Source organism: Rhea americana, unplaced genomic scaffold (genome assembly GCF_003343005.1).
Source record: "Rhea americana isolate MKP2758 unplaced genomic scaffold, rheAme1 scaffold_295, whole genome shotgun sequence".
Lineage (NCBI taxonomy): Eukaryota > Metazoa > Chordata > Aves > Rheiformes > Rheidae > Rhea > Rhea americana.
In genome coordinates this window covers 67,224-82,421 of record NW_028186418.1, presented here as the reverse complement: position 1 = coordinate 82,421, position 15,198 = coordinate 67,224, and the positions used below count along the sequence as shown (strand labels likewise).

General features: G+C 38.5%; 1 protein-coding gene across 6 annotated transcripts in view; it reads right to left on the bottom strand.

Moving 5' to 3' along the window:
* Positions 1-1,724: 1,724 nt before the first annotated feature.
* Positions 1,725-15,198, bottom strand: part of TPST1 (tyrosylprotein sulfotransferase 1) — a 30,997-nt gene continuing 17,523 nt past the window's right edge. For 3 of the 6 annotated variants that reach the window (XR_014896380.1, XR_014896379.1, XR_014896378.1), the window contains 4 exons: positions 6,860-6,910; positions 4,672-4,747; positions 3,609-3,656; positions 1,725-2,222 (listed from right to left, as the gene is read on the bottom strand). Coding sequence is in view for 1 of the 6 variants with exons in the window: in XM_085309249.1 (XP_085165375.1) it covers positions 3,639-3,656; positions 6,860-6,910 (69 nt within the window). In the remaining 5 variants the exon portion in view is untranslated. The remainder of the gene's footprint in view (positions 2,223-3,608; positions 3,657-4,671; positions 4,748-6,859; positions 6,911-15,198) is intronic. The other 3 variants (XR_014896381.1, XR_014896382.1, XM_085309249.1) reach the window with 3 other exon arrangements.

The following is a 15,198-nucleotide window of genomic DNA, read 5'->3' as shown; positions in this document are numbered from 1 at the left end:
GAGGACAGTGAATAACCCACAGACGAAGGCTACACAGCCTGTATCTGCTGACAACAACGGTGGTATTTGTACAGTTTTGTAGCACTGCTGTGCACTGAAGAACTTCTACACGGTTGCCCGGGTCGCCCCTGCGAGGCACGGAAGCACCAGCCCCGCCTGCGGCTGGGACGAAGCGGCCACGAGCCCGGCAAGGCAGCAGGACCTGTGGGCGTCGGGAGCCCCCAGGCCCGCTCGGCCCCGCCAGCCACGGGGCCGCCTGCAGCTCCCGGCTGCTCCTCAGACGTAAAAAGACAACTGGAAATTCCTATTTTACCACGCAATTAAATATTAAGTCTTGCTCAGCGCCTCGCTAGCGCGCACAGAGCAGCCGCGCCACGCGCGGCGGGCACCAGCGAGAGCCCGCAACGGCCGTTTACCTTTCGCGGCGCGACGGCCGCGGGCCTGCGCTCCATCGCTGCCACCGCCGCCCCGCGTCCCGCGGCAGCAGCTCCAGCGAGGCGGCCGGCACCCGGCTGCCCCGGCTTCGCCCGAAGTTCCCGCAAACCGCTGCTTTTCCAAGCGTTTCCCGGAAACGCCTCCAGGCTGTAAAGCCGGGGTCGTTTCCCCTCAAGTTAAACCAGAGGCGGGCGAGTCCGCACCTGCGCGGGGCGGCGATCCGCGGGGTGGGGGTGTGTGTGTGTGGGGGGGGATGTCGTCGGGGCGCCTCCCGCAGGCGGCGGCTAGAGCCGGCGGTTAACGGCCAACGGCGGCGGTTAACGGCCAACGGCGGCGGCCCGGCCGCGCCCCGCGCGCGCGCGCTCGCGCCCCCTGGCGGCGCTGCCGCCCCGCCGGGGGGGGTGAGGAGGAGGGGGGAGGCACCTGCCGCCGCATCCCTCCGCGGCGCCGGCGCGTCACGGTGCGCCCAGCCCCGGGGCCGCGGAGCCCCACGCGGGAAGGGTTTCACGCCCGCCCGTCGCCTTCGTTGTGTCTCAGGGCACGAAGGTTTCGCGGCGCGAGGGGCAGCGGCTCCGCTAGGGGCTGCTCGCCGCTCACGGTTGCTGGTTTCAGGTCCTCAAGGCACCCGCCAGCGCTTCACTCGCTCCTGCTTCTTCACATTCATCTTTCTTCACATCTCAACAAAGCGGCAGCAACGGGAAAAGCCTGGTAGTTGTARAGAAAACGTCCCAAAGGGCACGGGGAGAACGTGTGTTATGAAAGGCGAAGGTTGGCGAAAGGGCTGGAGAAGGCCGAGGGCAGCTCCGGCAAGGGCTCAGGGAGCGAGACAGACCCGCGTCGGGCGCCTAGCAGTGCTCCGGGCAGGCCCGCGGAGCCACACAACACGGGGTAAAAATTCCACTGYACTGTCTTATGAACAGGTAGGGGAATTTTTCAGCAGAAAGTCTGTCCCTCTCCCCCTTCTCACCCTTTACCTGCTTCAACACAGTTGCTTTTGGGAAATAAAGCCAGAAGAAAAAACAAAGAAAGCAAGCATGTTACTGTTTCTACACCCCTCAGCTGTATACTCTTAATTCCTTTCTGTCCCATCACCCAGCTACTAAATTAAAATGCATTCAGCAGCAAACCTTAAAATGAGATCCAGACCAAGACATTAGATTACATCTTTCATCTAAGCAATGCCACGATATCTTCAGTTATTTAAATCCCAACTCAAAGGCAAATGCATTAACCAAAAAAGACACACTTAAAGCATTTATTTTGAAAAATAAAATACAAAAGATCATTAATTTGTAATTAGACATGTAATTTATCAACATCTCTTTTTTTTTAAATAAAAAGATACTTAACAATTTCCACATGTCAATAAAACAGACAACTGTTCCACCAGAAATCCTTTAGGACAAGCACAGACCACTCTTTTGAAAAGTTCCTACATTTAAAACAACTGTTACATGAAGGAAAAAAAAAAATTTGAAGACTGAGGTTTGGAAGATAGAATTGAAATTTAAGAGACAGGTGTTGCTTTGCACTTTTTAAAACTTTAAAATAGTTGTGTAAATGTAATACAGTACCACATTAACATCAACATAGGTTCCCCCCCCCCACCTTTTAAACAGGTTTACATGCTTTCACAATAACAAAATCTTGAACAAAAAGACACAGTAAGAAAGAAAGYGGGGCAAAAATTCTGAAAAAAAAAGGCAGGCCAAGAGCAGTTACACCTCACTGATCTCGGTGGGACAGTTCTTAATAGCATCACTTCTATTGAACAGGCAGCAGTCTTTCTAGAGAAAGAAAAAAATAAAGTTGTTTGTGCCTTCATTTTAAGCCTTTATAATATTAYAGAATTACAAACAGCAATGCATAATTAAGAGCCACAAATGTTTTTTCAGTTGGTACAAACTCATTCAAGACTAACTACAACRCCAAATTTCCTCTAAGGAATGTGGGTCCACTCTACAGGACTTATCATTAGGCTTACTCTTAAAAGGAGATTTAGATGTGAAAAATCTGGATTTCCATTAAGAATACCTGTAACACTGGGCTACATTTAAATGCTAGAAGTGTCTCCATCGTTACAACATACCTGTTCTAGTTACTGCTAGGAAGTTAAGARTTTCTGCCTCAGAACTTTAATAGCAGCATTAGATAGAAATATTTTCCAGCTTTAAACAACATTTTATTCCAAGAAATAATTGGCAACATGAAGTAGGTTTTAGTTATTTTAACACTGACTACATGAAGAGATTATAGTTTCCCTACTGATTTCTGAATTAATGTCTAAAAATAATCTTTGAAAAAYTTTCATATGCAACAGAAGTAATGATATGTATAGAGCTCTATGTTTAGGTATATATTTTGGCTATCTTTCTATGGCATGATGCAAAATGTATCCAATTTTAATATAGTCAGAAGCAACTTTTGTTGTGAATCTAGGACATTTGATAGAACAGTTGACAATTAAATGTGGATTTGTACAGTAATTCTTACATCACTTGTTAGTCTAGGATTTACTGAATTCAATCCATGATCTTCCTATTATTAATTCAACAATTAAAATACAGTTTTACTGAAAACAGAGGCTATGGAACACACAAAAGGCAAGTGATACATATCAGTTCATCTTTAGCCATTTCCTCTTTCTCAAAAGGGCAACTGATTTATAAAGAAAACAGCAATGAAGATTCATCCTTACAGTCTTACTGCCTTGTTAAAATAGGGACTCAAGTCTGCTGTGTGTGTATGATAACACAAAGATACATAGATATTAGAAAAAAAAACAAAAAAAAACCAACCAAACAACAACAACAAAAAAAAAACACTGCTGAAGAATGCCTGGCCAAGCAGCAGAATAGATTTATGTACTCCTTTCAATTTCAGGCTCCACTATAGTTCTGACAAACAAATAATATGGAAAAATACTGCAAACTGAGATGCCACCATTTATAATTGTACAGTAATTCTAAAACCATATAACCCATGCTTTTGTAACTCTAAACAGTATAGCTTACCTCAATGTGATTTTTACAGGTTCTGAATCAAGATCTGTATCTTTGTGTTTTTCTTAAACAGAATCTTACACGAAGTTATGTACATTTAAAATGAGAAATGGAACTATCACCTTAACTATTAATAAAAGCAATTAAGGACCACATGCTCTCTTTTATTACCTTCTGTGCAAGAAATATCCACTGTATCTTCTATTCCATAGGTTCAGTCTGTTGAGCAAATAAATTGTAATTAGCTATTTTACATTAAATGAAAAGACATTATTATCAGTACCACTATTTGCACTCAAAGCCATTTAGTTGTTTGGTGGTGTTATGTTACTCTACTCTGCTTTAATATTACAGCTTAACAGAAGCAATTTCAACTCCAGCTTCAGTACTTATGGTGTCAGAAACATTCCGTTACTATTTCACAGAGCTTATTTTTGCWTTTTAGAACATCTTTCTTGGATAAGCCTGCTCAGAGTTAACTTAATACAATGACAATATTCATGCAATTGTATAAATCCTGCTCCTCTGATTTTAGGAGAGTCATTTTGAAACCTACCTATCATATGGATTGCAAGAGAACATTAGCTAGAAATAGCAGACCAAATTCATTTAACATATCACAAGGTAATTGTAAAATACAAACATTATAAATTTAACTAACAGCTATTTCATGCAGAACAAGGTTCGTTTATATTACTAGAACACTATCTATACACAAAGTGCTAGGTTCTCAAGATAGCTCATCTCCCTGCATGTTCCAGAAATCCTGATCAGCAATATTTAACCTTGTGTTCTGACACAACCCATACTTGCAGCCACATAAGCTGCAAATTTATCTGTTTTGTAGATGACCTTTAAATAACTACAAATAACTGCATTTGAAAGCATTATAAAATAGCTACAGCACACCTTCTCAATACAATTTGCTGACAATAACTTTTAAGCAGCACACATTTAAATAGTTTTCTTGCCTTTAAGCTGCATAGGCATATGGCCAGCACTTGAGAGTGAACAGTATTGTGAGCAACAGYGCATTTAGCTGCGTGGTGTCAGATTCTTAATGGTTTTCTATTAGCTGAGCACAACTTGCAAAGCGTGAGCACTGACTGGTTGAAGGGTGAGAGCAGGCAAACATCCAGTAAAAGAGCAAAGCCCACATTAGAGATCACACAAGTTTATCAGAAAGATTTGGTGTCCACAGCAAAAAGCTATGCTCTGAAAACATGAGACAGACACTATAGCTATTCTACTTTACTGATCCATGTTCATTTTATCTTGCCACGGGACTTCCTTTCTACTGTCTTCTTTGGCTGGAACAGAAGAAATCAGTTTTCCTTTTTAATAACTAATTTTCATTAGAATGGAAGGAGTAAGTCAAAAACATTTGTTCACATGTGGTAGATCCTCCTGTGTAGTCTTGAATCTCTACATCTAACAGAAGTCATACTCAAAGAGTCCTTCTTTAATATCGGAGATCCCAAATTAAGAATACTGTGCCTGTTGTGCTGAGGGTTTGCTTTGATTTTTGATTTTTTCCTTTTTTAAGGGAAGATATTGCTAATGATTTAAGCTCTTTAAATGCTACTTACATTTATATTCAAAATAAACTTCTGTACTGTGCAAATAACATCAATGATGGAGAATAAARTAGAAATACAAATAATACAAACACCATAAATAACTTGGCCACTTCTAGCCATTTTATGGGATTTTCAGAAACCTAGATGGAAACATGTAATCTTTTCTTCTTTCACCTGAAGTACTGGCATGTTTGGTCACAGTTACACGTTTTAAAGTTACCACTTCAGTTTACTCCTTTGCCCACTAATTCATTTGTTTTCAAATGACTGCACTAAGTAGCCCCCCTTGAGTAGCATTACCCTGCAAAAAGAAGATCACAACTAGTCAAAACGAGGCCTGGCCCGTAGGGAGACACTCCCTCCCACCCAAAAGAACGAGCTGCTAAACAGCACCAAAGAAACAAAAAAAACAAATCCCAAAGAATGGTGGTGGCCTCCAGCCTTTGGAAAAGAGCTTCCTACTGCTTTGTAGGCAGCAGCAGGAGTAAAATTTTATATATACATAATATATATATATATACACACACACACTTTTAACTTAGTTTTATTTGAACACACCCTGAGACAGTAACAGTGATGGGCCACTCCCTGCCTCTTCTATCAAAGCATAATGCAGAGGGCACTGCAGGCATTTCCACATTTAGCAGTTATATAGCCTATAAGAATCTGTATTTCTATGAGCCTAGCTGAGTAGCTCTTCCCTGAAAAAACACAAGAACAATTACTACACGTTCCACTTACTTTTAAAACATCATTTTCACAGCTAAACTAGCAGAGCAACATAGATGCGCCTTAAGCTTAAATCTGCAAAGTCAGCATGGGGAACTAAATTCACTACACACTGATGGGAGAGAGGAGGAAAACGAAAAATTAAATAAAACAAAAACACAACAACACACGTACACACAAAAAGCTCCTTGAGCTACTAAAACAGAGCAGCCCAAGTGGAAGTTCCATGGAACAAGTCCACCCTGTCTGCTTTATCAGCTTCAGGAGAGAAACAGAAAAAGCTGCTGTGCAGSATAGGATATCATCATCCACAGTGAACTACAATATCTGTAAATTTGTAAGTGGTTATGGCCTGAACCCTTTTCACAGCGTTTACATGAGAAGAGGGCCTAGGGCTTGAAGCACACCTCTTGTATTTTAAAAAAGCTCAGGGGTCAAGAGATGCTCCAATTTAAGAGAATAGTTCCAAGCCTGGAATCTTGCTTTTTCTACCCCTATCGCAAAGGTTAGGTTCCTTAGGAAGCCAGTGAAAATTAATAGCATTCAAAGGGGACCAATTATAATCTCTTTATAATCTGAAGTTTAATAGCTCACTTGATTTTTAAATCAACACATGATCACTATCCATGGCTGAGCTGTTCAGTACTACTGTACTGAAATACAGTAGTATTTCTTTCCAAAAACTTCTCGTTATCATTGACCAAAGCCTGAACGTTTATGTCATCTGTAAAGTACTTGCTTTAAACCTTTCAGTACAAGGCAATAAAGGACAAAGCTTCTCTACAAACAACATTCTGCATTTGGTCTACATGGCAAAATACAAAGTCAAACCTCCCTCGAGTTTCACAGCCTAGTTTAACGTAGCCTTCAACCAGCTCAGGGTTTAGAGACATACATATTAAGGCTGAAGTTGCACATAAACTCAAAAGACCCTTGGGATTTTTGAGTTTAAGAGCAACAGTGGTAGAGACTCAATTTCATGGCAAACTGCTGGTCACTTTTTCCTCACAATCAAACAGTAAAATCAGGTTTATGAAGAAATGGTTTATGAAGACTGGTTTGATACTATATAGATGCTACATCTGTGAAAAGGAAACTAATCCAATACTGTACCTGTGGCACTTCTTTAAGAAAGTCAGGAAGTTGAAATTCACCTTTATAGACCTGGAAAAACAAACAAACAAAAAAGGCTATTCAAAACAAGTATTCACTTGTGTTTGAAAAAACTAAAGAGCCTATTAAGCAGAAAATGGGTTAGTGTGGGTTATTACTGTCCAGTAATGCTATATCAGATCAACCTGGGAGCTTCCTAAATTGAGCACAGCCCATTTGTAAAAGCAAAATTTTAATCAGGAGGTCTGGTAGTCTCAAGTAGTTCTACAACTTTATGCTCATTCCCAGGCTTGCTCTTTACTCAAGACAGATGGTAATGTTTGGGAAAAGTACTTGATATCATTTTAATGCAAACAAGGTCAGAATAAAACTATATAACTTGTATTACATTTCAAGCTTCCTCAAGTTACAAATCATTCATGAATTAAGTCCTATATAATTCATTCACTATACTTTTTTTAAAAGATGTTTCACAGCATGATTAAATACACTAGGATTGAGTTAAGAGTAATATATATAGCTTCAAAAAGTAAGATACGAAGCAATAGATTTGCTTTAAAATACATTAAATTCTCTTAAGGCTCTATTACAGTTTTTAATTGAGAGAATCTTCATTTAAAGTATATCAAAAAAGTCATCTGTCACGATCTCATGGACTGTGTCAAAATTAATATACCAGCCAGTCAAACAACTTGCAGTTCTCAAACATTTGTCTTAAAATTTACAGACTTACCATGCGTCACATAATACATTTTCTGACGCTTCATAATATTTGCCACATATGAAAATACATATAATTTATGTAAATAGAAGTATCACACTTTGACAATTGCTCCTACCTTACTATGTTATCAGAGGAAAGTTTTGTTAGCTTTGATAACAGTTTAAGCAGGTGACAACTACAAGAAGTCTGAGAAAAGCTAGTGACTTAGGCTTAAATTCTGTTAAGAATTCTGTAACAATTTTCATAATCCCCAATCGTTAATTTGCTTTTTATTTACAGAAACAAAAAAAGACAATGGGATACTATTTTCCTACACTAACAGATACATGGATTAATAGCTTCATATATTAGTATGGAAGAGTTCCAGTGTGGTATTTCCACATTCCTACAGACTTTAATAGTAAAACCCCTCAAGTAATCCTTCCTATTTTGGCAAAACAGGTACAAACCTTTTCTAATAGGTCTCAAAGTTACAGCCAGCAACTCTAATGATTATAAATTTCTACAACCATAGTCTCATTACCAGCCTGACACTATGAAAGGCTGTCATTACCATGACTTCCAACCTTTAAGAGTACAACATTATTTTTGAAACAAGCACTGTTTGGAGAAAGAGCAAGCAATAAATATTCTCAAATGTACCAACAGCCACACCAAACAAGCACTATCTGATCAATTTGAAAATAAATTGGCAATGTACTGTCTTCTCACTAGAGGATACATTTTAAAAGCTGCTTGCTTCTGACATGAAACTGGAATGCATTCCAACCGACAGAAAAATTACATTCTGCATTGTTGACTTTTTTGTACAAAGTACAGTAGAAAGTTTTACCATCCTTTCCACTGAAACAAAGACCGATCACCTTAATCTCATGGGTTCTATGCTGTCTCATGTAGCTATAGTCACATAGAATCAAAGAACACAAATCCAATTAGAAAAATCTCAATAAAGCCATAAAACAAAAATGGAGCCTCACTAAAGCCTCACTCAGTTAAAATCTCTGTTTTGCAAATTATGTCAAAGGAAGACGATTCAGGAAATCAAAGGATACTTACTAACAACATTCATTTTCTCCACTTTCCTATGAATAAAACATTGGACTATAAAGAAGTACTCTTTCTGTCAATATAGTGCAGCGGCCTGTGAGTGCAGCTGAGTCAGCTCAGAATTTCCTGCCTGCGAGACACCTCACCCCAAAACAGGCCTGCAGCGTTAAACCATATGACTCATGCTGAGTGAACTAAGACACTGGCAGCTCTCCTCACTCTTTATCACCAGGCTAAGCACATCCAAATAACAAGGCTTTACTGAGACACAACACGAGAGCAGAAACCATTATGTACGCCATTATGTACACACACTGCAAATCTCTATTTGTTCTRATATTTTATGTTATTAGTTAAAAATAGAAAGACTGATTCAAAAYGACAGGCTCAGCTCTCATTTACATTCAGTAAGGGGGTACTGTCAGTCCCATGGTAACCTTAATGAAAGCCACACTGGTCAAAAATTCAGTGCGTGGCTTATTTGATCCTAGATGTACTATAAATATTTATAAATGAAGGAGAGTATTTTRTATTTTTAGCTTTTAACCAAACCATTAAAATGCAGACTGTGTTTCTAGAGAGCAGTTATGAAAGTTATATATCCACAGTATCACTCTATTCAAAATCCTACAAAACCACCCACAGCATCTTTTCATTAGACTACTGCAGATATTTGAAGAGACAGGCAGGTTTCTGCAGGTTTTCTTGGTAAACCACTGTAATCCTTATTTGGGCATTTTTAAAAGACAGTAATTTTTATGACACTGCTACTTTGACTGGTTCAGAGCCAAAGTGATCAAAACCATCTTTGTCTCTCTGAAGGCCTATTTCTCTATCCTTCTCCTGCAAGTATGTTTTGGTCCAATTTTATAGTATACTTGCATATATTTCTCTGCTCTAAAAACCTTAGYATTGTAATGCCCTTTGTAGCAACACCATTTACTCTTAGTAACCATAAATATCCTTGATTCTCCAGTATTGATCAGCAACATTTAAGAAAAAAACCTTCCTCACTAATGTCATATCCAGGGAAAATAAAAAAATGCCCCAGGGCATAAGATACTATATTCACACTGAAATTTATTCGAGAGAGAGAGAGAGAGAGAGAGAGAGAGAGAGAGAGAGAGAGAGAAAAGATATCCACACAAGTTATTAGTTCATAAAAACAATGAACCGACTTGAGCCAGCCCAAGTTTACAAAAGTGAAAAATTAACAGTTTGTATGTGTGTCAGCAAGGTAATCAAACCAAGTGTCTCTGAAATGCTTAAATACTGATACTGTGTTTGTACCAACTTAACCTACTCATTGGCTCACTTGAGCCAACTAAAATACTGAATAACTCTATTATGAGCAAAAACCTACCCATATAGAATTAGTAATACTACTAAGAGCATTCAAGCTTACCTAAAGTTTTCCCCCTCTGATATATTTTCGAAAAACTTTATATGGCTGATTGAATAGTCCCCACATGCACACGACCTGCAATAACTTCAGAAGACCAGACTTATTTTCCTTGAGAGGAAGTAGTACAGGCAATGTTTTTTTTTTTAAATAAATATCTGGTTATTTGCATCATTAACAAGTTAACTCCTGCAATTTCAACTATACTATATCTTGTAAGCCACAGAGATATTTGTTGTAATTTCAAACATCTTCTAGGCTGCATTTAGATTAGGTTTAAAAAGCAACTATGCATAATTCTGATTGAAAGCAACCATTATCTAGAATAATGGTTTCGTCAAGACAGACTGCATATAAACTGGTTTAAAGTAGCTCCAAAATAGTAAATGCTCTCTTGAATCAAAGGTCAGGGATCTGCTACAACTCAGGAATTCAAAAAACAATGCCTCCATCCACAGCCAAAGAAATTAAGAGGCTTCAGATTCAAAATTATTTTCTGACTCACTTCTAAGTCTAAAACACATTATTTGGAGAGTGGCAGCATAGAGGCAGATGGAGAATACTGGAATGGATTTCCAGTCTAAGCAAGAATTCAGGGAAGCTGAGCAGAAACGGCATTTACACTCTAGAAGAATTATTTTGCAAGCCCAAATGGATTTCCAAAGGAGAGAGAGAAAAAAAAAAAGATTAGTTTGTTTCATTTTTTCTTCAGTGTTGGTGCTATTCAAACTGTTTAAAAAAGTTAAACTAAATGCATAATTGTTCCTCAGAAGAAATCAGAAGAAAATTTCATGTCCAGTTAGCTGATAAAATTCTTACAAATACACAAAATGTAGGCATAAGTAGTGTAACTCTGTAATAAGCGCAACCTACAATTCATCTTCACAGAAGATTAAAGCACTCCTTCACCTACTTTCAAGCTTGGTTAAAAAAAAAAAGTCGCATTGTATTTGGTCAGATCCAGTACACAGATAACGGGTGTTTCTGTCTAGAAATTGGCCTGCAAATAAGTCTACTTGTGCTCACTGGATATTCAAGACAAAGATCCAGAGTAAAAGCTGTCAATGTTTAATCATCCACCCAAAAAAAGGGAATACTGGCAAATAAGGAACCAAGCTCCTTCCCGAAAATAATCCTTCACTGCAGATTACATGGAGGTATCCTAATCTTGCTCTTTCCGTCTTTCCTTAACTTTTAAGACGGTTTGCAAGGCTTAGACAGTTCTTCACTTCTTTTTTGGAACCAAGGATGGAGACATCTGAAAGGCAAAGAAATATCCAGCAGGAACACAACAGAAAACACATATTTTAAGACARGCCACTGAACATCTGCCAAAAGACATCTTTAAACCATACCTAGTTTTCAATCTTGTTTGTTAATAACTCATTATTCCATTATTGATCATATGCATTCATAGGTAGTATACAAAGAAAGTTTTATATATATATTTATATATAAATATAAATATATGTGCACATGTGTGTGTGTGTGCGCGCATGCCTGCCTGTCCTTTTATATATAAAAATCTCCATATATATCTCAACACCTCTGGAGAAAAACAATGCAGTTAGGAGAATCTACCCCCCTTAGGAACACTGAGAAAGTATCATAAGGAAGTATCATATCACTGAGAAAGTATCATGTTCATAGGAACACTGAGAAAGTATCTTCTTGATGGTCAAAAAAAAAAAAAAAAAAAAAAAAAAAAAAGTTTTTAGCCAAGAAAACACCCACAAAACAGCTTACCTAGAGAGGCCTTTCTTTAGGCTATTTGAACAATCTGTCATTACAGCATACACCTACAATGACAGCTCTTTGACAATATTTATACTATCGCATGAGATTAACTGTATGTTTCACATTCGTTATCATGGATCATTTCTCCATTTAAAACCTCAAATACATACCAAGTCCTGAAACTATGTCTATCATCAAAGTCTCAACTCTTTAACAGCAGGAGGCATTTCCTCAATATCTAATAGGGATATGAAACAGGACAAAGCTCTGTTTTTTCCTCTAGCTGTTACTGGAGAAAGTATCATCAACAGAACATAAGACAGAGGTAGATACAGCTTCAGAAGTGATTAGAAGAACCCCTAGACACTTAAACAGTCATGATGAAAATACAAGCTTTTCCTATAGAGTTTTGTACATCATTTCCACCTCTTTCTCTAGACAAGGATTGTAACTTCATGAAGAATTCAGAAGAACAGACTGGAATATGTATTCCTAGCCTACGAATTCATTTAGTGGGAAGTGCATGCCAAAGAAAATCTGATGTAATATGTTACAGATGTGAAAGGAAGCTACAAAGCCAATCATAATATAAAAATAAGCCAGTTCTACTAGGCATAAGTCAGAGTTTTACAGTTACAAGTGGTCTCCAGCTTTTAGTACATTCTATTAAACTGCTGATACACTTTTACCCAAGCTTACAATATTGATAAAGACATATCAGACAATTTTCAAATAGGAAGTCATTCTTTTTCTATTTCGTGATATAGAAATCGGGCTGCCATTTTAGAGTTTAATGACTTGTTTTTCAGCTTCATTTACAGAAGATGAWTCATTTTAGTTACAGGAAGTTCCTTCCTTTATGTTCAGGATGTAGAATTTGCTACAACTTTAGGGGAAAAAATTACTTATGTACTTATAGTCCCTGTAATAAAGTGAATGGACAATCAACAGATTACRAGAAAAGTGTAAGTGAGCACAAGTCATCAGCTACTGTATAACTGACAGCTGCCTCTTGAGGMGGCCATGTGCCATGCTCTCCAGCCCCTTTTCTCTCTGCTCTCTGTTCCTTATCCAAAAGGATCAAAAAAAGTAGCACAAAGGATAATATTGTCAGTCCTAAGATAACATAGGTAAACAAGTAGTAAATGGCTTTGTCATTCAGAAAAGAAACATATGGCTGCTATGGCTGTGCTATATTTGTACTCTACCAGTGCAGATATTGTTAGAGATGACTTAATCCACAATGCCACATAGCGCTAGGAGACCAACGCAAGAAGAGCTGAAGTGAGTTTCAGGCTTTTGTTACTTCAAAGTCAGAACTAGTATGTCAAACAAATGGCAAACACCAGTTGCATCTTATTTTTGTGCTCTGTTAAAGAAGCATGAAAAAGCAACGTGGCTGTTTTGGTGCCAGAGAGGGGTAACATTAAAGTGAAAAATCCAAATCTAGCAGAGATCATGTTTTTCTTTGCATTACCTACACTTCTGTAGAAATCTTTCTTCAAGTATCATACTTTAGATGGTGTGAGTCATCATTCTGTTTCTGAAACTGAAGCAAAAGAAATATATAAAGCAGTACATACGCAAGTCATTGGTGGGGCGAGGGGTGGGGTGGGGAGCACAGGACTAAACTGTTTGGAACAGTTAAGGAAAGCTAATGTTTTGCACTGTGTTAGCCATTCCTTTCTGTTTTTCCTCCAGTACTAGCCCCACTATGTTTTAAGCACCCTTACACCATTTGCCTCTCACATTAGGGACTAACAGCAGCAGCTTCAAAGTTGCTGACCAGTATTTTTACTGCTGAGCATTGGTCTAATTTGTAGTCTTTCCAAGTGACAGATCTTGCTCAATATAATTAGTACAAACACCATTATAAAAGCAGTATTTAAGCACAACGTACTAGGAAACAGACATCTCACTGTTCCAAATACTACTTGAAATCTGTTTTAAATTGTCTCCTATATTGGGGCATAAAAAAAAAAAAAAAAAAAAACACGGTTATAGTCACAAACTTTGGTAAAAATGCCATACTGCATTCAAAAGAGGCTTTCTAGCTATGAGCTTGTTTGCACCCTTCATTCCACTTGTTCTTATGATTTTTGTTTGTAACATCTGAAAGTGCTTTTAATTCTCTCACTGTCACAGTTCTTGTTTTGTATGATTAAATTTTGTTTTTTAAAATGCATCTGCTAGCTACAAGCTAGATCATACCATTTCGTTCCATCTTAGGTGGAGCCAGAATCTCCCCAGCCAGAAATGTCAGTGGAATTGGGCTTCCACCCTGTTGTCATGACTTCCACAATCAGTTTAAGCCAGCATTACATACCACCTTACCAACCCCTTCAAAACTAAACCACCCCATCCACCCTCAGAAATAGTCCTGCTCCTCCATACAACTGCTTTTTGTTTGCAGACTGGTGCAGCTTCTGACATTTGAAGCGCTAGCTCATGTCATCTCAAGCTGACACCAAAATTAAAGATTCCAGTAGAGTTGAGCAAACATTAGACAGTTATTTCAAGTTAGTCAGTCACTCTGAGCGGTTACAATACCAACACAGCACAGTTCAGTTTAGAAGTCTAAACTTAATCTGTTTTCAATGAACAAAATCTGAGTTCTGTGTTCACTTTTAAGGTTTCAGAGACCACAAATACAAATACAATAGAACAGCTTCCAATACTGGAAGTGAAGCAATAAACAGTTATGTGCAAGATTTGTATATAACCTTAATTATGTACTGAATAACAACTTTGGAAAGATTTTATCTGAACAGCTTTGACTGCCTACAATACAGCCAGTACAAAAATCTGTGCAAAAAGAGACTCTCGTTTCTTCACCTGGGATAGAGCAAAAACAGAGGTAATGCAGAAGAAGTTTATAAACACACCAGCTCAGAGTATGCAAYAACATACTTAACTTTTGACTAGCTCAAAGTTCCCAAATGCTGGAAAATGAAGATCAAGAATTTAAAATCAGTTTTGATAGTATCCTCATCTCCTAGCTACAGTACCAAGAAATAAATTAGCATATGCTTATAAGAAAGAAGGAGAAATGTACAGATAAGCACATGTCATCTATGATAGGCAAGACTGCCAACACATCACAGCTCTCTGGGAGAAGAAAAACCTTAAATACAATGTGTTTTTAAATCTGTCTCTTCACCCTTCCCTCCCCCCCAAAAAAAAACCCCCAAACAAAAACAAACAAACAAAAAAAACCCCAAAGGGTAGGGAAAGAAGGAGGAGAGAACAAAGCAAAGCAGAGCATTTTTCAGATTTCAGCATTTTTAATCAGTTCCAGCTGATCACCAACCAGCACATTACTTATTGCAAAACTTACTTGGTTTAAGGCCAAACTCAGTGGACAGCTCTTTGGCAGGTTACTATGCAAGACACATGACAACCACAAAAKCTGGCACTTCCAGGATGGCT